Source organism: Dromaius novaehollandiae, chromosome W, assembly GCF_036370855.1.
Source record: "Dromaius novaehollandiae isolate bDroNov1 chromosome W, bDroNov1.hap1, whole genome shotgun sequence".
In the NCBI taxonomy this organism is placed as follows: domain Eukaryota; kingdom Metazoa; phylum Chordata; class Aves; order Casuariiformes; family Dromaiidae; genus Dromaius; species Dromaius novaehollandiae.
In genome coordinates this window covers 56,826,409-56,851,427 of record NC_088130.1, presented here as the reverse complement: position 1 = coordinate 56,851,427, position 25,019 = coordinate 56,826,409, and the positions used below count along the sequence as shown (strand labels likewise).

Here is a 25,019-nt window from a genome sequence, read left to right as displayed (position 1 = left end):
AACTGCATCCAGCTTGTGTAGCACAGGCATATCCAAAAGGGACTTTGCTTTAATTTGATAAAGGGATAAACCTACATCAATCCTGGATTCCAAAAACCACATGGCTCTTGGAAGGCTTGGAACTTCAGTGAAACCATGGGTTACTCTGGAGAAACATATAAAGAACAGTGATGATGTGAGATCAGAGACTGATCAACCTGTATTTTTTAAAATGAGTTTAAAAAAGAATGTGTGGAAAGGAGGAGGAGAATGATTGTCCACATGTGTAGAGGTAAGTGCTTCAGGAAAAATCTGTATGGGTTAACCACTGCTGCTCTCTCTTTCCTGTGTTGCCACCTCAAATTTATTTAGCTAGCCAAGCAGGATCTCTATTATGCCACTAGCATAATTCTGCTGTAAGGGAGAAGGGAATCAACCCATACTGTTTCCTAAATTCCTGATTTTTCCTGCAACCTTTTTCTGCCTGATTCAGAAGTTCTGCTCTTTTAATCAAGTCCTGCATCTGCTTCAATCAAATCTGAGTTTGATTAGGAGGAAACATTTAGGTGAGCAAACTCTTCTGTGGATCCAGACCTATGCAGATAGGGAACAAGGATCAGTAAAATTCTTTTTTCCTTCTTCTTCTTCTTCTTTTTTTTTTTTTTTTTTTAAAAAGCCAAATCCAGTCATATATTCTTCCACTTTAAGATTATGACAAAATAGTATCTTAACTAGATACTGTACGGAGGGATAATAAAGTGCCTATTTTAAAGAGAAAGTAAGCAGCACAGAAAGGTAAGGAAGAGGCACAATACAACCTCCTGTACTGCTAACTCCCTCTGTGGTCTTTAGCTGAAAAGGAAAATCAAGTCCTCTTTGCCTTATGACTTCATAACATCTGTTTCAGGGACTCATGAAATATATCACGAGTGTGTTTCAGCAATCTGGGAACTGCCATCTGGCTAAAATCAGAATTATCTGATTTCAGCAATATGGCTAAAAAAACAGAACTGATAATTAAAATATTTCACAAGTTTCCAATGAAAAGGATTGTTTTACATGGGGAAAAAGAAGACAGATTTTTTTCCTAAACTAATACTGTATCTGAGGCCTCTGTTGCAGAACTCCTACCCACGCATGTAATATGAAATGTGTCCTCTGTGTCTTATTGTTCCACTGCATTCTGTAGCTGAACAGCACTATGTCTTTGTTCTTTGCAACTTACAGTATTTCGAATTAACAGGACAGTTTGCTGCATGTCTCATTCTTCCTCTAGAAGTACTCTTCTGTAATAGCATAGTGGTATTGCCTAGAAAGACAAAAAAGTACTCCTATTGATAAATGTGGTAGATGCAAATCTACTCAAAAGATACCTCAAAAATTTCATATATAAACTTGCTTCCTGGATTACACAGTACTCTCACTTTGTCAAATTAAGCTGTTTTGGACTTCGGAAAGAGATGGTAAGGAAAGGTAACTCTCATTATTTGACAGGCCAATGATATCACAGTTCTGTCATGCTCAGGGCAGCAGACTTCCATGACTGAGAGTCTGATTTTCTACACAGAAGTTAAAACTCCTCCCTCTCAAAATCTGGTAGTAACTCAAAAAAGATCTTCAATATGTGCCTTCATTAAGGAAGTTCTGTTCTTACCCCTGGATTGTGCTAAACCAAGAGCTGGGGTGAAAGAGGGTCTTGTTTGACCAAAGCTGGGTTTGGCAGCAATCCTGCTCCTTTCTGACACAATGCAACTGTTAGGATGCTTTCTGCAAGAAGAAAAACAAAACACAACAAAAAACACTTACCACTATCCTCCCCATATCATTCATCCACACAACTTGCAACTCACAAGGCTTATTCAGACCAAGCAAAAGCACCACAAAAATCTTCTACAGCTCACTTAGCTCAGGATCAGCATCACACAGTGCTTGTGGAGCCAGTAAGCCTCACCAGAATCAGAAGTGCTAGGGAATCACAGTGAAGGTGCATCAACCTGTTTTTACAAAGAACCAGTTTAGCTCCAACCAAACTTATTTGCTGGAAGTCACTACTACTCCTAACATGGCTTTCTGTGTGACATTCCTTAGAACTTCCGACTCTGACATGGCTGATGTTGGCCCAAGGACCAACTGTCCTTGGACACCAGCAGGCTCTGTGCAAAACTGCATCCAGCTGCATGATTTATCCTCCAGTTTCACCTAAAAAGAGAGAGGCAGAGATGTCTGTGTCTGAGAGTTACAGGATTATCTGAATCCCTCCTATTATTGTGGGTGACAAAATTGTCTGTAGAAGAAACAGTATACTGCAACAAACACCTAGATTATGTATTTGTGACATTACCACTATTGAGGAATATAGTTCCCAATTTGTAATACTCAAATACCACCATCTCCTCAAAAGGCAATAAGCAGCAAAGTGCAAACCAAAGAACAAGTAAAATCCTAAATAATGAAAAAATGAGGAATACTTCTTAAATTAGAAAGGAAGAGAGTAAATCTCCTAGGGTTTGCTGAAGACTAATTTATGTAGTCTATATGTATGAGCAGTGGTATGTTTACTTGCAAAAACAATTTTTTTGCTTGTTACTAGATGCTAATGAAATCATTAACAATGTTATCGGCTGTATTCCAGGTTCCTTTCTTTCTACTGAGTGCAGTGGGTTAGGACACAGCTAACTAGAGTTGGCTGATTCTGTGGTCCAAGAGGCACACCACAAGCATTTTTAAGGCTCCTTCCAAGATCCTGCTCTACCAGCTGTAAGAAGAATGGTACGGGAATTCAAGACTCCTCAGACCCAGACCCTTCTGTAAAGTCTCTCTCTCATTCTGCCATACTATAAAGCTTCTCTCAAGCTAATCCTACACCAAGTAGCACTATGCCTTGCGGTCAAACCTGAAGTGTGATAAAGAGGCCACTACAACAAAGCAGAGTTAATGCTTAAAGCTGTTACCTGTTAGTAGAGGCAATATGCTGTTTTCTGTACTCTTGAGGTGATCTTGTCTTCGATAATGGTCTATGTTCATTTTCAGGTAACACCACTGTTTCAGATAACATTTCATTCATCAGGGAAAGTGCTTGTGATACTCTCTTACTGTGATGTTCAGATAAGAGGGCTCTATGGAGAAAATAAGCATGGTATTATGGATTTATTCATGCTGTCACTCCTTTAACTCCTTTAACTGGCTTGCAGATTCTTCAGTCTTTTCTGTAAGGTTATTTGGTTGCCAAAACAGAAGGACACCCTTTTGCAATTCAAGAGAACATAAACTATCCCTGTTAAAATGATTAGCAAAAGCCTAAAGCATTTATTAACAATGGATTTAATAGAATGAATGACTCAATGTTTAAAAAAATAGATATTTGGATAATGAAGAATACAAAGGATGAAAAATGTTCAGACTTTTCCTAAATAGCAAAGCAAACAGGAATTGTTCATGCTTTTGGCTGAAAAGCTATTCATATATGGGATTTCACAGTCAAGATAGTGAAAACCAGCTCTTCCTTAAGACAGGAAAACTGGCATATAACTAAGAATACAAGTTACATTTATAGCAACTTACTTGTCTTTTTCTTCTTTCTTCTTCTGGATCAATTTAATTTCCTTTGAAGTAAGACTACGATGCTGTAGAAAAAAGTAAAACACATTAATTTATTCTGTATTGTAATCCCCTTCCAATCCCCCCCTTCCAATATTTAGATCTATGTGGTTTGAAGTTACTGTTTAAGACGCTGTCCAGCTAAAACTAAAAACAATATGAAATCATATAACCCTACCAGGAGATTCAGTAAAGATCATCTGTATAAACTCCCAAACTCTAAAAACATACTGAAAGCCTTTAGTCTCACCTCCATAGCTCATGTGCTTAAAATATGAACACTCTTAAAGAGGCGTCATCATTGTTAAACCCAAGGTTTCAGATTTCCACACAGTCAGCTTCCTAAAAGTCAATGTACTTTCCTAACAGTAATTAATTTAAAAAACAAGGCAAGGTTGCACTTTGACTTGTTTGCTAGAGCACAATTTGAATTTTTTTAGGCTATTTTTTTTAATGAAAGCTGAGATTCCCTCCATCTAATGATGCTATAACAAAAGCATCACATATATATTGACAAGTTGGAAGCATAAGAAAGGAAGAGAAGCAGTGGTAAGCAAATACACATTTTTTTCTGAAACACTTAACTCTACACATGCTCAAAAAAGCAGTCTGAGACAACTCTGAAAGACTATTCAAAACAAGTGGAAGCGAAACACTATTTAACAGATGAGATCTATGGTTTCTAAAACTGAATACAATGTAACTGTTTAGTACCAGAAAACTTTTGCATGTTACATGTTCGCTGCTTGGGACCTGAATTCAGTATAGCTTAAGGGTGAAAGAATTTACAGAAAACCCTTGCATTCTGTTGATCAGTACAAAGCATGGGGATAGAGCTGCTGCAGGCATCTGTCTCATCTCCTGTAATCCCAGAGATTCTCCACACTCAGTGGTGTCTTTTCAGGTTTTGAAGATATCCAGGTGACAAATACCAATTTTATGACATACTACAGATTAGGAAACGATTTCTGAACTGCCTTTGTACCTTTTTTCTTTCCCCTTCAGTTATTGCCAGCACAGTGCAGATCAGAAGCGATGCATCAGGCCATCAATGTGCTTTCAGTAATTAAAAAATTAATAATTCTGGAAGGGAAGAGATTGTATTCTGGGTCTGTGATGAAACTAGTCTTTCACAAAAAAAAAAAAATTCAGAAACTTGAAATAGATGCCATAGTCTCACATTTCTGCTGACCCTCCATAATTGCATACACATCTGTGTATATGAATGACAAGGATGGCTGCCCTCAGTATCCTATCACTGTCATAAAGGATGTTGGCACCTGAACTGGGCTTTTAAAATTCTCTGCATTTTCTTTTTGGGAAGGACCAAACAAGGATTAAACACTTCTCTACAACTCCTGTAGTTCTCATCAATCCATATCAAAATAAATCTTTTCTTGGAGAACATTACAGCTGTCTCCATTATAGTTAGGGCAGGGATTATACTTCCTGACTCTACATCCAGCAGACAAGTCATAACTGCCACCATCATTACTGTAGCCTGGTAGGAACACTGTGGTATTTTTGCTTACTGATCACTTCTGACACAATTATGGCCAGTCCTAACAAAGTTTCTAAAAACTTTTTTAAAAAAACAGTATTAATGCAGTAAAAAATCACTAAGAGCTTTTATCAAACCTAAACTGAGCTATCAAATACTTGCAAGATACTTAATAGCTATTCTTCAAGATACCAGTACTCTTACCACATTCTTTCTTATATTGAATGGATTATGCTCTTTCTGTCTTTGCTCATCCAGTTTCTTCAGATATTCTCTCAGTCTTTCCTTTCGCTTTCTTTTCATCCATGCTCGTATCTCTCTCTTCTCCTCTTCTGTTTTTTGATGATGCCCAGCAGCAGAACCATGGCTCCTGAGAGCAGATGTAAATGAGAAATAATCTATCATGTCCTTTAAACTGTAAACAATGACAACTCCACACACTATACTGAAAATACTGCAATCGCTTAAAATTCTGTAAAATGTAACTTTATAAAAATCCTGGCAGGCAAGTAATTTCCAAGATGTTCCCTAAAGCTTTTATTCTATTTGTCATTTAATGGAACCAAAGCTTTTAATACAGACTCTGTGTTACTGCCTTTATAGGATAATTGGCACATTAAAAACTGGAAGCCATACTGATATAATCTTTGATTATTAAGTATGTACAGTATAAAGATTAAAAAAATAAAATCAGACCAGAGAGATATCATCATCTTCTCTGCTCCCTCCCTCAACCTATGAGTTCCTTCACAGGTCTATTTATTTGTATAAGGATACAAAGTTATTTTAAAAACACTAACTCACTCCTCTATTTAAGGTGTAAATGTAAACATTCCCAGTATTCTACAGAAAGTTCTGTTAATAAAGAGCTTCTGAAGCTGATCTGCCGCTGACAGGAAATTTCTATTCTGCCAGTCAGAACTGCTTTAGGAGGCTCATGTTCCCTTGGCTGAGCTGAATCTGCTGTATGATGTGCAGAGTTGTGCTCCAGCCTACGTCTAGTAGAAGAAGGAGCAGGAACAAGCAAGTAGGAAGGAAAGAACTTTAAAGCCAGTATCAAAAGACCAAAAACAATTAGCACTTCTTACAATAATGGCCAGCAAAACAGTGGCCAATTACCAGCTCTAATACCAGCTCTCATTGACATCAATCAACTCAAATCACACATTTGTTTACATTAACTATTAACAGGGTTTAAGCTATGAGAATAACCAGCGTTAAAATTATTTAACCAACACATAATAAAAAGAGCCATGTTATTACCTACAGATTTTCTTAGCTAGCGTTTTTGTAAAGCCCAGCTCTGTCGGAGAGACATCACCTTCTACTATAAGCTCATTAATGATGTCAGCAACACCACTCAGGCCAGTAATTTGCAGGGGATCTTCTAAAGATCTTAAGGGGGGGGGGCAGGGAGAAGAAATTGTTACTAATTTAAAGCAGAATATGCTTCTAAGAACAACAAGCTAAAATCCTTCCTTTTACACTCAAAATGCAAATATTCATGTTTTACCAAAATCCTTTAGGCTGAATTCCCCCCCCCCCATTTCACTGAGTTACCACACACAGAACAATACATTAAGGGAGGGTGTAGACGCACTGTCTTTAAAAAGTTACCAGCCATCACCTTAGTTTCACTGTCATCCTGTAGGTATAAGCAAATTTTGTCACTTTCCTGTGTGAATAAGGCAGAATGAGTAAGACCTGGCTAACGTCAGGGACCTGGCAGCAAAGAAGGGTCTGAAGGCACCATCGGGAAACATGGCCCTAGTCCAAGCTGGACTATCTGAGGGCCACTGGGGTGTGTGAGCATGGCTGGCCCTGCGGAGGCTCAGACTGGCAGCCCAGAAGGCTGAGAACACCCACAGGGCTTGTACTGCTGCACATGCCGAGCTGAAGCTGTGGGACAATGCCTGTTTCAGGCACCCTGACTCTCTGAAGGACCTTTCGACTCAGCCAGTTGTGCACCAAGAACCAGTGCGAGTGCAAGAGTGGTTTTACCTGAAGTCTGTACATTTCTCTATTTTAATCAGTCGCTCTCAAGAAAAGTTAAATCTACATGTAACTTACTGCAATAAGCTACACTTACTTCAAGTCACCCCTTTGGGTAAAATCGTGATCTGCTGAAGATGGCCTCACACCCATCCTCAAGGTCATATAATCACTCCCTCATCTGCTTCAGTCACAACAAGCAGTTTGGCTTAAAGTACTTAAACAATAAACTAAACCATACATTTTACCACTATGCTTTAGGGAATATTTAATAAGGTATTAACTCTGAGCAGAATGATCAGCAAGACATGGAAACCAACTAGTTTTTTCCGTTACAAAGCTGGATCCAGAAGACAAGCAGCAGTTAACAGCTTAAAATATGTATGCCAGCCCATTTTCTTTTGATGGATAAAATCATTCCAGTTCTGAAATCTTCAGTCCATTGCTTTACACTGTCCATATGGTAACTCTTCAAAAACTTTCTAATGGCAGTCATCCTCAGTAGGTGACTATCAAAAGCAAGATTTTTTGCAAATAGGAGAAATAACAACAAATGCACATATGTGCTTGTACAACAAATGCAGCTTCTTCTACATTCACAACTCTGTTACTTGTAACTAGAAAGCAGTTTTGAATGATCAACAGAATGTTTTGGATCAAGCAAATTTAACAGGTGCCACCAAACAGACACTACAGAATAAGTGTCTGAAACTGGCTAATAAATAGGCTTCCATTCAGTTTGAAAACTAATGCTTGAACTTTTACGTAAGTGGTAGTTCTACACTGACAGCCCCCTTTTTGGCAGGAATTTAAAATAAACTAATTTTTGGCAAAACCATCAGTTATGTCAAAATACATACCTATGAGTTAATTCTCCACATACATGAATGTCTGAAAAAGAAAGAGCTATTGTTAATAAAACCCTTATATTATTTGTAAACAAGCTAACAATACATACATTAAATAGTTTGTGTGATAAAATACAGAAATATATCCATCTGAATATGCTCACCTTGAAAATAAATAAATAATATTGTACATAGCCTTAATAAATGTTCTCGGAAGACTCTATTATTAATGTGGCTGTAGATCACAGGTCATTAACAGCTCCCTGACTGGCAGGGAGAGTTTTGCTGGGAAGACGAGGTCACTGTTGTCGGTTTTCTGCCCTGTCCAATCCCAACTATGCTACACTTCAGTCTGCTTTTTAAGGGAAATGAGCAATTTCCACTTACTTTAAAAAGCCAGGCTTTGAACTGCAGGGATTCGGAGATGATTGTCATTGAGGAACAAAGCAAAGTCCAGCAAAGGGCTACAGAGATAATTAAGGGACTGGAGCATCTCTCATATGAGAAAAGGCAGAGAGAGCAGGGATTGTTTAGCCCGGAGAAGAGAAGATTGAAGGGGTAATCTTATCAATGTGTATAAATACGTGAAGGGAGGGTGTAAAGAAGACAGAGCCAGATTCTTTTCAGTGGTGCCCAGTGACTAGACGAGAGGCAACAGGCACAAACTGAAACACAGGCAGTTCCATCTGAATCAAAGGAAAAACTTTTTTTTTTTACTGTGCTGGTGACTGAGCACTGGAACACGTTGCCCAGAGAGGTGGTGAAGTCTCCATCACTGGAGACAGTCAAAAGCCATCTGGACACGGTCCTGGACAGCCTGCTGTAAGGGACCCTGTCTAAGCTGGGGGACTGGACTAGATGATCTGCAAAGTTCCCTTCCAATCTCAGCCATTCTGTGATTCTGAACAGCACAGATACACAGACAGCACGGGTAGAACAGAGAGCTGTGGACAAGAACACTATCATTCTTCCTAAGCTAAACTGTACTCACTCATCAAATTATAACTGTAACTCAGTAACACCTACAGTTTTTTTAGCTTGCAAATAACAAGTTTGCATTTAAAGAGGCAACAATAAATGTGGTAATATTTATATAATTTATCTAGCTGTCCCTGTCATTTGAGATTCACTGCTGGTATATGCAGATATATGAACTATGTTTTAACATCTTTTAAGGTACATTGCTGCAAATATGACTGTCAAATGCATGTTCGCATATACATACACAAATTGTATATATAATTACTAGAAGCTTGAAAGCAAGCAATACAGGAAACATACATATAAAATACAATAGCCTACGTTTTTAAACATAAGAAATACATTGCTTGCACAGAGGATTTTCCTCCTCCTTTTAATGCTACTATAGTCTTCATAATTGCAAATGTAGTATTAATTTGCAAAAAGAAATGAGACCCCATAAAATAATGTTTTACGACATAGTTAGTAGTTACCATACAGTGATATAAAATAATTTATTTTGCTTAGGCAGACCGAATTCAACTGAAATCTCATCTCTAAAATATAGGAGAACACCAGAGATGATAAAAACAGCTATAGGAGAAAGGTATGAGCGTGGCACTGTGCCTATCCACATTCATGGTACTACTTCAGTAAATAATTATAAATCAGCATAGCGAATGGCTTCGGAACTAGACTCAAAGCTACTCATTTTCTTTCAGTAACATTGTTGACAAGATAAATTTGAGTCCAAGTATAATTCACTGCTGAACTGTTTTCAAAGGTCAGCAACACTGTACCACCATAAAACATATAATGCTCATCAGCATTACACAACATCCTGTATAACAGTAATGAGAAAGTATTAACACAAGGAAGAAAAGGATTGCTCATCTTTAAAAGGAGAAAAAGGGAAAAACAAACATAAAAATGATACCAGCGTATGATGACGTTATGCCACTGGGAAAGTTAGAAGCAGAGGCTGCAGAGGCAGAAGAGGGCACTTCCAATGTAGTATAACCAGGTACAGGATGTTCCAGTTTTAACCCTTTTTTTTCTTCATCCATAACATCTTCAAACATCAGGCCCCTCAAATAGTGTTCTGATCCCATGGAAAAAAATAATGCAGTAATTAACATAGACCAATGAACAAAAACACAATGCAAAACCTCATATAGCTTGCGTTAGTGCCATATTCAGTTTATGTTTCCAACCTAGACCGATTTAAAGTTATAATTTTCAGCAGCTCCTTGGCACAGTATAGTAGTGGTAATATGTACTACGGTCAGTCATTACGCAAAGAATAAATTATTCAATATACCAATTCTAGCAAACAGTTAAGCTGATGTAAGCTTTTATTAAGATGAGAAGATACTACAAGTACACAGCCACCAAAGACACAGGAAAAAGGTTTCATTATATGCAAAGAACAAACTTCACTCCATTTATCAGCAAGCAAAGACCTCAGAAGCTCCAATTTTGGTTTTATCAGATAACAGCAATATAAACTATCATCTTTAAAACTGAAGATCAGGTCCAGTATTATGGTTTTGGAAAAGATCAAAGTATATAAATATTTTCAAATATATTTCTGTTGAGGCATTAGTCATAATTTTGCTCAGATTTTCTACCTTTGATTTGATTTCTTTCAATTTTTAAGTTTTTGATGCATTTTTCAGTACATCTGTTGTGACAGCATTACACTTAAGTGGAAAGAAAAAGTCTGCCAAGTTTCAATCCAAAGTTTACTATCCTTCAGTTAACTAAACACATACCGTCACCAATGAATCCAGCATCTTCAGGGAATGAGGGATGAGCACCAATGTCTGCATTGGCAGCCATTTCACAGTCTTCTATTATTTTCACTAGCTATGAATGAAACAGCAAAACCCATTAACAACACATTCTTCAAAGTATTTCTGATAATCACATAGCAGATATTCTTGCAAAGATTGCTTTACGTACACTTTTTTTCGCAGAATCATGTAAGTATTTTACTGAAGTATCCTTATTTGAAACAAAGAAAACAGTTCAGGAATCAAAGTAGCTCAAGTAGACTTTTTTCATTTAAAGAATTTTCTAATGTATTTTATCTAAAATACCATGGATAGGAAGAATATGGAAATATTTTTATAAGTCAAGAGTTTCCAGAAGGTGCAAAGTAGAAAGTGAAAACTAAAACTGACTATCCTAGATTAAGACATTTTAATTATCAGTATTCTTACACAGCACAGGCCTTGTAATTCATTTCTAATGTATAAGAAATTGTTATAAAAGGAATGGTGATGAACTGGTGTGTACTGAAAGAAAGACAAAAAAGAAAATCAGCTTATTTTCAGTGAACAGGGTGTAGGCTAGATATTCAGAAGTTTTTAAACCTAAATGCAGTGAAATGCTGGAACAAAGAGAGGACATACACGTTTTTTTCACTGCATGCTTTTAAAAAATCAGATTAGATAATCACCTGAAGGAATGATATAAGTGATTAAGTGATCTAGCTCAGTGTAATAACTGTTTGCAGGTGATACACTGAGGTCCTTAGACTTCTGTGAATATTTGGGAGGCAAAAATGGACACCATCTTTTTGAATTATTATATAAAAAGTAGATGCTGTGGAATTACAAAAAGTGATACTGAATTCATTTACTATAAAGCCAGTCCTCCAGGAACTGGAAATTGACTCTTTTTAGTGTCCTAATAAAGAAATTTTTTATATCAGCTAGGTAAAATCAGAACATATTGGCTCATGTTTAGAATAGTCATTCCCATGGCGTTCTAAACTTCATTAAAATTTCAAAGTAATATAAAGAAATATTATGAACATTCCCCATTTCGCATACATGTAAAGTCAACCACGCCTGAAGTTTTCAGGAAATTAAATGCAGTATTAAGCATTTGGCCCACTCTAAGTAACCATGGGAGCCAACAGATCCAGCACTAAATGTGAAAGAACTGTGTATTATTCTCTCTCTCAAAATACACTAAGCAAGCTTAAAAACACATCTTTCCAAAATCTAAATTTTGTCTTTAGTTTAAAGAAGAAAGAGGAACTATTTTGCTCACAGTGGTTAGCAGCCTGAACTCACCTGCTTGGTACTGCTGAAATCCTTCTCCATATTTTCTGCTATGTTCTGAAGTGTCTGTAGCTGTATATCCATTTCCTGCAACTTTGTGGAAAAGTATTCTTTGCCAATTATTTTGGCTGGTAGCCCTGAAGAATGAAAAGTTCTGGCATCCTCATGTACTATGTTCCAAGTCACACCATCTCTAGCAGAATCGGACTTTTTATCTTCCTTTTGCACTTGGATTGATACATTTTTGAGACGATTGTCTTGAAATAAAAAAAAGAGTGCACCAACATATCAGAACAAAGTACAAACATTTAAGTACTGAAAGTAAGTAGGCATAGCTCATTATACGTAACATTATGTTTTAGCAGGTAAGAATCATCACAAAAAAAGTTAAATGTATAGATATTTTGATCTACAAGACTAGAGGAGGAGGAGGTGAGTGCAGGTAAGGCTATGAGTTTTTCTGTGGGAGGTAAGGATACTGTTATCAAAATATATAGCCTTTTTCTGGTTTTTAAAAAAAAGGTGGTTTTACCTTTCTTCTGTAACTCCTCAGGAGGTGTACTAGTAACAGAATTTGCCATGTGATGAAGTTTTGCAGAAGATGAAATTTCAAACTCCTCATTTTGCTGTGTAGTAACTGTCTCTTCTGCAGATTCAGGTATGATGGGCAAAATCTTAAGTAGATCACTTTGTTCAATGTCAACCACATTGATATATTCATGTCCACTCTAAACAAGAACAAGATCATGAAGAATTTTACAGTATGTGTTCTGAGAAGTACATTGTTAATCATCTCCTGTGCTTACCTCTTACCACTTTGAGACGTTTTGTTTCCAAGACAGAATAACTGCAATGTTTTTCTACAGTATTATACAACTGAGTCATCCAGATAGGAAGAACCAAAATTCATGTGATAAGACACGAATAGCATATTTTAAGTGTATTTTAACCATATATACATCGGATCACTAACCACATCAGGTGCATCAGACAAAGAGGGTGGTAAATGTGTCTCATTCTCCTCTGTGGGAAGGTTTAAATACATGTCTTGTGGTAACATCTCAGGCACACTTAATGATTCTACAAGAAAAGAATAATGGTCAGAATTATATTTACAGCAAAAACCCTGAAACTTCAGACAAACTGTTTGTAAACAGGCCTTGTATTCTCTAAAGGATAAGAAAAGCTTTGATCAGCAGTTTTTAAAAATAAGGATAATTAATGTAGCTTAACAGGTTTCTTTAATGTTTGTACATAACAAAATCTATTACTATTTAATTATTCTTCATTTTTGTGATAAATTCGCAAAAAGATACTCAAAAGATTAAAACCAAAGCAACATGCTACAGTATAAACTGCTAATCATTTCCAAATCAGTCCTAAATAGTAAAAAAAAAAAAAAAAAAAAAAAAAAAAAAAAAATCCATGTCTTAACTTGGTCCAAATAAATGTATTATTTTGCTAGAAAAATCTCTGATAAACCATTTGCAGAGAAGTATACACAGTATAGCAAAATAATCTTCAAAATGAAGCAATGCTGTCGAACATTAAAAGAAAGGAAACATTACTTGTAAAGAATGCTCATGTGCTAGCACAGGGAAAATACTTCAGTAATGAATCCTAAGTAGTACAGTTTAGCAAAGATTTAAAAATGGGGGTACAAAAAGCCAAAACAAAATAAATCGTCCTCTTCCCCCCCCCCCCCCCCATTTACCTTGTATTTTGTATTCTACTAAAATAAACCAAAAGATGATTGATTAGGAAGAAAACTCTTTTCTAAGAATGAAACATTGCTACTTAAACATATTGCTATTAAACAACTTAACAGATATGTGGAAAACTATAATCAGCTGACCTAATATACCTTGATTTTATGTGGAGTTGTGATCTTTGCTTTAACACCCCACTGCTCAATCCTTTTGGTCTAAAGTAACCCCAGTTCTGCAAGACTGAGCAACAGTGCAGTGAGTTTGGAGCAGTGCATGCTGACAAGCTAGCCACCACACAAGGATATCACTTTTGGCCTCTCTTGTTTGTCTGCTGTCAGCTTAAGGAAACTACTAAAAAAAAATTATTTTGAGACTTTTATGTGTAAGCTTACAGACAATAAAATCCTTAAGAAACCAAGCTAAAATCCACAAACGTATCTCCTAATACAGACATACAAAAAGTATGGGTCTATTGCACTAGGTAAAAAAAAAAAAAATACACACAGCCAAACTTTTCATATATAATATTGTTATTATTTCACATTAGGTTTCAAGAAAAAATAGGATAAATTAAGCATCTTATCTATACCCTGTATTAAGCTACTTCATGTACAAAAACAAAAAAAAATTAAATTCATAAACAAAATAGAGAAAGACAGAAGCCACACCTGGCACAGGAACTGATATGACTGACTGATTTTTTCCAACTTCAGAAACCACATTTTCAGCTCCAGTTCCAACATCCTGATATGATTTCAGCACTTGATGAGAAAAAAGAAAATCAAAATGGATGAATCTAAGGAAAGGTAAGACATTGACAGCATCATTTGAATAAGTTTCTGATTGTTCAGCTTACTATCAAAAAAAGTTTGGGGGGAAGAGATATGAAAGCAATTTCAGCCACATGTGAAACAGTGTCTAAAATCTATTTAGATAAAATCAAGTTAAAAGGAGCTTCCAAGAAAATGTCACAGTAGGTTTGGCTCACAGCTAGCTTATGGATCCTCTTAAATAATTGCATCAATAATTTTTTTAAATTTATAATTAATTTTATCTAATACTTTTATAATTTGTATTCTGATATTGTGTATTTTAATACTTTTTTGAAACAAAAAGTTACAGCACCACAAACTGTTTTTCCATCTAAAAAGTTACTCCATTTTGGGAACTGACCAAATACTGCAATTAACAAGAAGCAATGCTGGAAATAATTGGTTGCAGTAGCCAAGACAGGTAGCACGTACCTGGATCAGTATTTGTACTTGCATCTTGAGTTTCTGCAGGTTTTTTTCTTGTAGAAGCCATGTAATGTAGGTCTGTTGAAGTAGTGATTGCTTCTCCTACTGTGTCTAAAATGTGGTAACATGCAATAGTTATCTATAATGAATCAAAGAATTAAAATCACTGCTTATATATATCTCTAGCGCAAAACTAAAGGCTCCGATAATATTTTTATTTCCATTTCTGACAGAAAATTTTAACATTTCACTAAATATACCTTATGAATGATACTGAGAAAAGTTTTGCACTACCTATCTTGTGCAAACAAATGCAATTGTACTGAAACTTATAATGTTAAAATCAAGGCTGAGTTTGGACTTGTAATTTTTTAAAAAAATATTTTAATACGTTGTACAACTGCAATTTCCTATTTTAAAAGGGGTAAATATTTATACCATCTATATCTTTGCTTTCTTTTTACTATTTTTATATGGCTTTGCAAGGCAATATTTCTCCAATGCCCAATTTCAGAGAATGAGATCCTTTTTTCTCCCCTACTAAGACTAAATATAGTGCTGAATTAATGTGATAGAAAGAAGAAAAGTCCTTCTATGGGCATGCTCTTTTTGCAAGCTAGAAAGATTATGTTAAAAGTTAATGCAGGAGCTTTTAAGTTTTGTGTAATTAGAATATGCAGGCAAATAAAATTGGAAGAATAAAACACACAAAATTGATTTAAAATTTGAAAACATTGTTTACAACGTTTTTCTGATCAATCATATGAACCACAATTGCTGTGTTCCTGAAATTCACCCAACATACTCTTATTCTTTTCTGTTGTCCATAGAAAAAAACAAAAAGCAAATTTGGAATCTATTTTCCATTATAAAGTCCACTGTCTATACTGTCTATACATAATTATAAGATTACCACTTTTAAGGAAACTTAACATAGTGGAATTATTCTGAGTTTATGCGCAAGGGATATGAGACCTTAAATGTGCCTTCAGCTCTCTCCCCACCAATCTGAAAAAAAAAAAACTGTCCCAGAAGAGAACTGAATTTCTGTTGCGTATATTGAAAAGATTTCCTAATTTTCTGGGGGAAAAACCCATAAACCACCATGATGTTGTAGTCTGTATTTTCACAGACTACAATTTCGAGTTACTACATCTTGATGTTGTGTAACTATCCAATTTTCCACCGATATTTAAAAAACTTCAGCTCAATTTATTTTCTTTAAGAACCACAAGTATTAAAAATACTTGTACTTACCCAGTGAAAGGAAGAAATCACCTCCAAGGTAAGAGGTAGATTTTGCTTGTTGATCCTAATTTATGAAAAAAAGGATAATCTTAAAAAAAAATTCTAATCACAATTACAGGATTTCTTGATGCTATTAACTTTCCAATGTATTTCCTTTGAGTGGCGATTAAAAAAAATCATTAAAACATACCTTTCCTATCCCCTTTTTTTATTATGCTCATCCTTTTTGACTTAGTGGAATTACTGACTGTGTATCATTCTTTCCCATTATATATCTTGAGGGGGATCCTTAGTAAACTGGAAGTGACAAATATTGCTCATTCTTTTTTGACTGTATGAAAGATGCTACCTCTGTTGTATCATAATTAGCATCTCCCAGCAATGATGAAGATCTCCATCTGCTGTGCTGGATTGGGAAAATTTCAAAGAAAGTATGGTACAGTCCAGAAATAGAGGCTGCTATTCTGGGTAGTGAACACCCTGGCTTTAAATCTGGTATTGGCAAGGATAACCCTCAAAGATGTTAAGATGTTAAAAAGGCCTAAGTAAACAAACAGAAAAAGCATGTAGTCAAAACCCAGTATGAGGAAGGGTTCCTCAGTCTCAGCCAAGCAGCTGAGATGAAGTGAGACCTCCCCATCCCACCTCTTAAATAGCCATTTAGTCATGCGAGAAGAATAAGGCCTGGAACATTTGTCCTACAATTACTGCTAGGCTAAAAATTTTCTCTAGCTGTTAGCATTTGCATATACATTCACATTTTAAATGTAAATACAGACAAACATCCTAAGAAAACACACAAGTTCATGTCCCAGTGTTACAAGATTTGTATCAGTTATCTCCTATCTTAAACATTTATACAAAGAAACAAAAAGCAAACTTGGAATCTATTTTCCATTACAAATCTCCTGTTTACAGGAAATGCAAGTATATTAATGAAAGGTACATACTGTTTCTAGGGAGAACCTGGAAAAGATGCGATTGTTTTGATTTACAGTTTGCTTCCCTGTTTCTCCTGTTAATGTCTGAATGGAAAAAAGCAAAGGAAAAAATTATTTTTATACCCCCATCTCTGATGTATCAACCATCTCTGTATCACTAATACTGATGATGGAATCATCTGGGCAGAAGGTCACACTTGGTTTCTTCTTTTCCTCCTCCTCTTTCATTTGTTTCTCATCACGCCTCTTTTGTCTGTCAACACATTAATTACAAATTAAAAAAAAATGCATTTTAGTAATAGAAATATCTATCATTGCTTTGTAAGGAAAATTATTATTAAGAAATATATACTGAAATAAAGGTAATCAACAAATCATTTCAGAAATAGGACACAGCAAATAGCGAGGAGACAACAAACACATTTTGAACCACATATACAGATATGAAAAATTGTCTCCTAGTTCCTATCGTCCCAGTAAAAGCAAAAGCCTCTTGATGCTCTAGTGCTATATTGCTCCTGCTGTGCCTTTACTAATATTTACTATGTTAACCTTCTCAAACAAAATTACATCCAATCCCTCTTCATTTGAAGCTGTTGTAAACACTCCCACCGATTTCAGAGTTATAAGGTGTAGGTTACCAGTGAGTCTTTCAAAATGAAGACCCATTTTAAAAGTTTGGCTTGCCTTTTTCTATTCTGCACATTACTTGCTTCAAATGGTTCAATATCAGTTTTTAGTAACTGGATAGGTTCATCCTGTTCAATGGAAGCATCGGGCACAGTACGATGTCGGTGGCATTGCTCAAATGCAATGAGATTTTGAAGTGGAATGAGCATTGGTACCTGAAAACATTCAAAGAGGGAAGCAAAAATGAAACAGTGATAAAGGTGACCAGGTGGTGATGGTGGAATTTTTAAAATTCCATTTCTGTCCTTATCAAAAAAGGATTTATGATAGCTTTCTTTGTATGTCTGTAAATATTTACATTGTATGTATTTACATTTCTGTAAAAACAGCGCTATTTTTTATAATTTTAATTTCTTGGTATTTTATAAATTTTTATAAATCACTACCAGTACTTTTGGTTAGTAGCTTCTTTATGCATGCAGCATTAATGCATTGAATGTTCATTAACTATGGAATGTGGAATCAATCCAAGGTTGTTGCAAACATTTCCAAGCCTGCCCTCCTGCCTCATATTGACACGCCAACAGAAGGTACCTTCACTCCAGATCTCTTCTGGCTGCTGTGCTGAACACTTCCAAATTCCATAATCGGGAAGCATTAACTTATTTTTGATGAATAAGAAATTGTGAAACTGAAAAAAAATTGCGACCTTAAAAAAAAGAACACATCAACTCCATTACCTTCTCTTTTTGAGGTAAATCAGCATGGAGCAATGATATTCCTGTGTGCTGTACTGTTCCTCTGAAGTCAGTCTCCTTTGTTACAGGTTTAACAGGTATTAAAGTAGTCGTGACTGGCTGTCTTATAAATGGGAGAAGTTTAGGTCCTGGATCAGGCTGCAAATGCAGTAGTGGAATACCAGCCATCTTCTCAGTGATCAGTGCTTTGTCCACATTCACATTTGCAGAGGACTGCTGCTGAGATGAAACTTCTTGCTGTCCTTCATACTGATCTAGATTTAGAGTTCTGTGAGGTCCCTTATGTACAGTTTCTGCCCATCTTTTCTCTTCCTCATGTATTTGCCTTGCGATCTTGGGGTCATACCTACTCGCATTCAACCGTGCTGTTGACTTGCTCCATTTTCTTGGTGTATATGATGACTGAAGGTTCCATAAAGAATCTGACGAACTCCAAGCCACGCGTGGCACTGGGGGTGGTCTAGCAAAAGCTGGTGAAATTTCTACTGGATGTAAACATGGTGTTTTGAAATGATAAGCTGATTCAAGTTTAAGCAAAGGAAATCCATTCGAGTAATTTATTTTTTTTTCAATAGGGATAAGCTTGGGTGTTTTCTGAACATTTGAGGAAGGAGCTAAGAGAAGAAGGGGTTTAGCAGGTGCTGGAGAAGGTAAGTTTTGAGATGGTGGAATAAATCCTGTTTCACTGGAGTGGTTCTCTAATAGGCTTAAAGAAACATTTGCATCTGGATGATTCTAAATATGAAAAGCAAACAAAACAGCATTTACAGATACATTGAAATAGGAACCACATACTAAATATGCACAAAAATGTTATAAATTCTTTTTTTCTGAGATTATCACTACAAAACCATTTCCCAATTTAACAGATAGGATAACATATCAGATATACAGATTACTATTCATAAATAACACTTTGTTATACCTACTTCAGTATGGCCATTGTTGCTTTCACCTCTTAAACTATTTCTTGGTTGAAAATTAGAGATCTTATCAGATTTTCCTTTATCTTCTTGAGTGAGCAGCTGTGTCTTTAGAGAAGCCTTTGCAGAACATGAAGATTTTTCAGAGTCACTGCCTTTTGTGGTGTGTGAAGGTTGGCTTCCTTCCGTATGAACAGATTGAGACTGTTGCAAAATCTGCTGCACATTTGGCAGGTTGGCAAAGGACGACTGCACTATTTGCATTAAGCTCATGAAGTTGATTTGCTGTAGCTAGGATACACAAACACATAGAGTTAACACTGTAAAAAGCTTTAACACAGATCTTGGCAAAAATTACTGTTTTATAGCTGTTGATAATCTTGTTAATGTAGGTGACAAAACAACATCCCAAAGTTGCAATGATAATTTATTTGTGTGGCTGTTTATTGAACTGGAATTTCTTTTATGAGACACAAATACCTGCCCATAGACAAGTTATGCTACTCCTTTACTTTTTTTGAGTGAACTTTAAGGAAATCTAAGGCCACATAGAGTAGTTTAAATATACTAACAAAAATGAATTTCTAGTATAGCTACAAAGTCATTAGAGCTTCAGAATCTTTCCTAATCTATACAAACGGAGCAAACTGAGTTATGCAAACTTAAACACACTCAAACTTTTGTTCTTTTATCATTCATTTTATTGAGTCAAAAGCATGTGTTAAAACTAAAATATGTTTTCACAGTTATTTTCACAGTTTCTAGTTACCTAGAACTGGAAATCCCCATCAACCACAGCCAATCACAGAATACCTTAAAAACAGTAACTTTTCCTATTGTTTGTTTTCAATAATATAGTTTAGACTGCATACATTATTTTCAATAATGAAATGCCCTCACCTGAACTAATTTAAACATTTCATCTTGGAGCATCTGCCTGACAGTTTCTGATGTGCTCAGTTTCTCTTCTGTAGAGACTTGTTTCTTGACTTCTTGCTTTTTTGTGCAAAGGGAAGCACTGGAGGCAATACTTGACATGTTTGACACAACAGTCAGAGAAGGCTGACCACCACTTACAGAAATCTCTCTATTACTTAAGAACAGAAGGAAAAGAACAAAACTATTAAAGACATTCCGAGTTCAGAAAACCTATACTAGGTTGTCTTAAATCAACCAGTAAATTTAAATTTTTTTGCATTTTTTTAAAGCATAATTAATTTACAAGGACAATTTAATAGCTAATACAGCATAATCTTCATTGGAAAGCATGTAAGAAATATTTTTTCTTGTAATTCCTAATATACCGAAACAAAAACAAGAGTAAAGAAGCAAGAGCTCTCTGATTTTTTTAGTCATGGAATTGCCTGAAACATTACCTTTGCTAGAGATATAGGCAGAAGATGATGCTGTGACAGGAAGAGGGCTAGTTAGTCATAAAACCAAAAAGCTGAGGGAAAACTGACAATGACGTTACTAGCTGACGTAAGAGAGATGGCAGAATTGCTTTCACTTAAATAATTAGATGTACATTTGTCTATTTGGAATTAAAAAAGAAGAAATTTCAGATCAGAAAGCAATTTCTAGCATTAAAATAACATGCATCAGATCATGCAATATATCGAATTTTCCGATTACTCCTAGAAATAATTAGATCTTATAAAAGGTAAAAATGGTAAACTCAAGTAGATGAAGTATTTCAATGATGTAAAAAGGGCTGGGATTTACATGAGGATATAAAGAAATGAAAGGGCTTCATCCATATCATTAAAACTTGACCCAAAAGACAACTCGCTCAAGAGAGATGCTGATATTCCTAGGAGTACAGGCAACCTTTGGAGAACTCTTCACGACTGAACAGGATGGCCGCAAAGCATACAAAGAAATAAAAGTGTAAAGCAATGGCTGGTGGGTAATATTGAAAAGGTTTTGCATCTGTAATAGGTGTGAAGGGGTACAGGAAATCATTTGGAAGACAATTAGAATGGTGTGAAAAGTTAAATTCGGAGAAAGTTTTTTTTTTTTTTTTTTTTTTTTTTAAAGCTGGCATGGAAAACTGGAGAAGGAAATGAGACTAGACAGATGGTATTTGAAGGGATGTACACTTCAAACCTTTCTCTAAACTGAAATAACTCATAGCACAGAAGATTGTTCCAGAAGCCAAAGCCTGAGACTGACTCTGACCCCTCTTTCCAATTCCAGCTTTCTCCCTGTTTATACACACATACACATAACATTCCTATATAGTAGTAGCTGCTGGACATTTTTTAAATTTTACAGAAGTATTATAAGTTTATAATTATAATGCTGTCTTTTATGTAACTTAATATACATTCTATACTAATATTATATAATTATATGCTGTCTTTTATGTAACTTAATATACATTCTATACTAATATTATATAATTATAATAATAAAAGCATTGTAATATTAAAAATGCATGCATTAGAAGTACAAACATAGAAAAGGGCACCTAAAAAGCCTACCTCAAAGTATATTCAAATATTGCCCAGATGAGTATTTAATTACATTTCATGGAAGACTTACAATCAAAAGCATCCCAGAGGGCCGTACAAATGTAATGGTGGTCTTTTTGTGGGGAAGTGAGTGATTATAAAAACAATAACCATGCTATAGAGGAAAAGAACAACACTGTGTGTCTTCTGTGAACTTTAACCAGAACTAAAATATAGTAATGATATTGCAACTATCTAGTTCAACTACTTTTACTGAGAGAGTTATAAACATTTATAAAAAACAACCTTCCTTTTTTATGTAAAGGCAAGCAGTTAATAATGTCCTTTTTAATGTTAGAGCTGTCATGATTCAGTTTGGAACCAGGAAACAGGAGTGCCACTGCTCTTGAAATTCAGTAGCTCTGAACTGCTAGTTTAACATGTTTGATTCATATGATATTCTGGACAGCCTGAGAGAGTACATGACCTTCAAGGATTACAGCACAAAGAGGTTTGAGGAAAGGCTATTTAATGGTACAACCTGCAGGTACATATAGTATAGTTGCAGATATTTTGTAATCTGTTGCAAATGATTAAGTAACACATAATGTTACTTAAGACTGAAGATTTAAAAGGAGTAGCCCACATAAAACATTACAGGTTTTTCTTACCTGAGAACTTCTGCATCTCGTTCTAAGCAGAATGAATGAGGAATGACACTAGTAACCATTTCAGTCATGCTATAAGGAAAGAAAAATATAGGTATTGCAAATATTACAATAATTTGCTATGCTACTTATCTTCATTTTATATTTTTATAAATATATATACATACACATGTATGTATATGTGCGTGTGTGTGTATACAGACACACACACACACATATATATATAAATCCTCCTGAAAAAAAATTTTAATTAAAGCATAAGATAAATTACCTGAAAGCCACCTAATTTATTCAGAGCTATACTGATCTGAATTTCTTCTATTACTGCATTACATTGCAATTTGAGTTGCAAATATTGACATTCTTGTTTTGTCTCCCTAGCAATGAGAATCTGACTCAAACAAAAGCATTGAATAGGTTCTGGCTGTTCACACAAACAGCAGGCATTGGAGAGTTTGATCTGAGAAGAGAAAATTCAATTAAAGTAATACCATTAGTATGATTACAATCTGCATTCCTAAAAAAGAAAAGCTAAAGAAACCTCTGAGGGGCATGTTATATGCAGTTATTTTTGTTTCTTTCAAAACAAAAACATGTCAGCTTAAAATAGGAGAAAGGTCTAAGTCTTTCTAAAATTAGGCCATTTTTAACAAACATTACACATTTATCGGGGAAAAGGTTTTATCAATACAAACAAATTAGGTGGATTCAAGAAGAAAGCTAACTGAAATAGTAAGTTGATATTTTTCTACCATTAAAATGAAATATAATCTCTTATCCACCCAGCACCTTGATAAGCTATTTGTAATATGTTAGAGTATGTGCGAAACAGAAGGTGACTGAAATTTTGTTTCAAACTATGAGTTTGTTGTTATAAACAAGAGGGAGAACCCATGGAAACTAGACTGAATTTCAATAATTAATAAAACTACTTAACTTTCTAAACAAAGTTAACAGAGAAAGTAAAACAACAACAAACAATCTCTCACCCAGTCTGTTCAGCCTTTCTGTTCTCTGATTTTTGCACTCTTTGGTCTTCCTGTGGACATTCTACATCTGAAACGGGGATGGACTGCAATATAAAAATATGCATCTGAACTTATATATTTTTACATTGTTACCCTTCTGCTTCAATAAAGTATTATTCTAATAGCTAATGGCAAACATACTTTTGTTGCACCAGCCACTCAAAAAAAATTTTAATGGAAAATTAATCTAAATAACCTACTTTTCAGAGGACAGCTAGATATATAGAAATACAGGAGAAATCCTAATGTTTAATCTGAGCAACTTTTAAAAAAGTCATAATAATGATTTTTTTTTTTTTAATTTGTATCTATATAGTGCCCTGGAATTACACTCTGCTAACCTCATAACTTCACGCTAAGGACAAAAACATGGAAACAAACGTATTATAAACAAATTAATTAAAAATTAAGAAATTGAAAGAATCTCAGCATTTTACACATCACATAGACTCACTGTTTTGAAGCAAAATGCATTACAGAATTGAAGATCACAATACATTTACTATTTCTAATCCTATCAACTGCACTGAATCTAGAGAACCACAGGAAAGGAAACATGTTACTACAGTTCACATTTCAATAAAATAACCCATAGCCAATCTCAAAGAAGAGACTTATGACTGAAAATGATGCATGAGAAGAAGGCTCACTCACAGAACCAGATTAAGTTTTCAGATAGGAGCAGCGTTATACATTTAACTTAAAAACAAGTAAACAAACAAGTAGTAGAGTCATTACTTAATCACACTGTGACAACTTGTGTATGTATACGTGCATTTATAACCACACACATTTTTATATATTATACTATATAATGTATTTTTATATATTGTTTATATTCGCATATACACATTTAGTTTTACAGATATTGAATCAGTTTTTCAGAAGTGCTCACAGCAGATCTAGCTTTACTATTGTTGAATTACTTGTGACTCTTCTCATTGATTGAAGTAGGGATAAGTTCTATGCAAGATGATAACTTGCCTTCCCTCTTTCACGTTCTACAGGTTTGATCCTGACAGAGCTATTAGAGCTTCTGGGAGTTTCGAATGGCTCTTCAAAGAACTCTACAAAACAAACGCAGTTATAAATCAGCAAACGACATGACATACAGCATTGTTATGTGATGAATGGGTAACATTCATCCATTTTTCCCCTGAAGAGGAAAAAAGGGGTTGAGAGACCTTTCAGCAAATTCAAAATGCATATTATTACTAGTAGATGATACATGTGACAGAAGAAACAAAGCTTATTGTCTGAAACTAAAGTTTTCAGAGTGGGAATATGATAAACTTAACTGCACACTCAACTCTTAAAATTTTCATATCATATTTTACATAGCCTTCATGAATATTTTGTAATGAAAGTCTCTATACCAAATCTCTACACCAAAAAAAGTTACATAAATGCAAAAGTGATCAGAAAAAGTATTGAGAAAGCAAATGTACAAAATTTAATTAGGATCTAAA

General features: G+C 35.1%; 1 protein-coding gene across 5 annotated transcripts in view; it reads right to left on the bottom strand.

The window, feature by feature from the left end:
* The window catches only part of LOC112994544 (ciliogenesis and planar polarity effector complex subunit 1), a 224,689-nt gene that overhangs the window by 1,297 nt on the left and 198,373 nt on the right, over positions 1-25,019 (bottom strand). For 2 of the 5 annotated variants that reach the window (XM_064500933.1, XM_064500935.1), the window contains exons 29-51: positions 24,535-24,617; positions 23,512-23,594; positions 22,526-22,594; positions 20,299-20,491; positions 19,405-19,689; positions 18,458-19,210; positions 17,775-17,932; positions 17,211-17,340; positions 16,156-16,210; positions 14,905-15,009; positions 14,329-14,421; positions 12,925-13,031; positions 12,484-12,679; positions 11,964-12,208; positions 10,653-10,746; positions 9,815-9,979; positions 7,930-7,960; positions 6,341-6,472; positions 5,282-5,447; positions 3,541-3,602; positions 2,931-3,095; positions 1,634-1,746; positions 1,205-1,288 (exon numbers count right to left, since the gene is read on the bottom strand). In XM_064500933.1, coding sequence (XP_064357003.1) covers positions 1,205-1,288; positions 1,634-1,746; positions 2,931-3,095; positions 3,541-3,602; positions 5,282-5,447; positions 6,341-6,472; positions 7,930-7,960; positions 9,815-9,979; positions 10,653-10,746; positions 11,964-12,208; positions 12,484-12,679; positions 12,925-13,031; positions 14,329-14,421; positions 14,905-15,009; positions 16,156-16,210; positions 17,211-17,340; positions 17,775-17,932; positions 18,458-19,210; positions 19,405-19,689; positions 20,299-20,491; positions 22,526-22,594; positions 23,512-23,594; positions 24,535-24,617 — 3,567 coding nt within the window. Of the gene's footprint in view, positions 1-1,204; positions 1,289-1,633; positions 1,747-1,773; positions 2,179-2,930; positions 3,096-3,540; positions 3,603-5,281; positions 5,448-6,340; positions 6,473-7,929; positions 7,961-9,814; positions 9,980-10,652; positions 10,747-11,963; positions 12,209-12,483; positions 12,680-12,924; positions 13,032-14,328; positions 14,422-14,904; positions 15,010-16,155; positions 16,211-17,210; positions 17,341-17,774; positions 17,933-18,457; positions 19,211-19,404; positions 19,690-20,298; positions 20,492-22,525; positions 22,595-23,511; positions 23,595-24,534; positions 24,618-25,019 lie in introns of those variants that run through there. The other 3 variants (XM_064500934.1, XM_064500936.1, XM_064500938.1) reach the window with 3 other exon arrangements.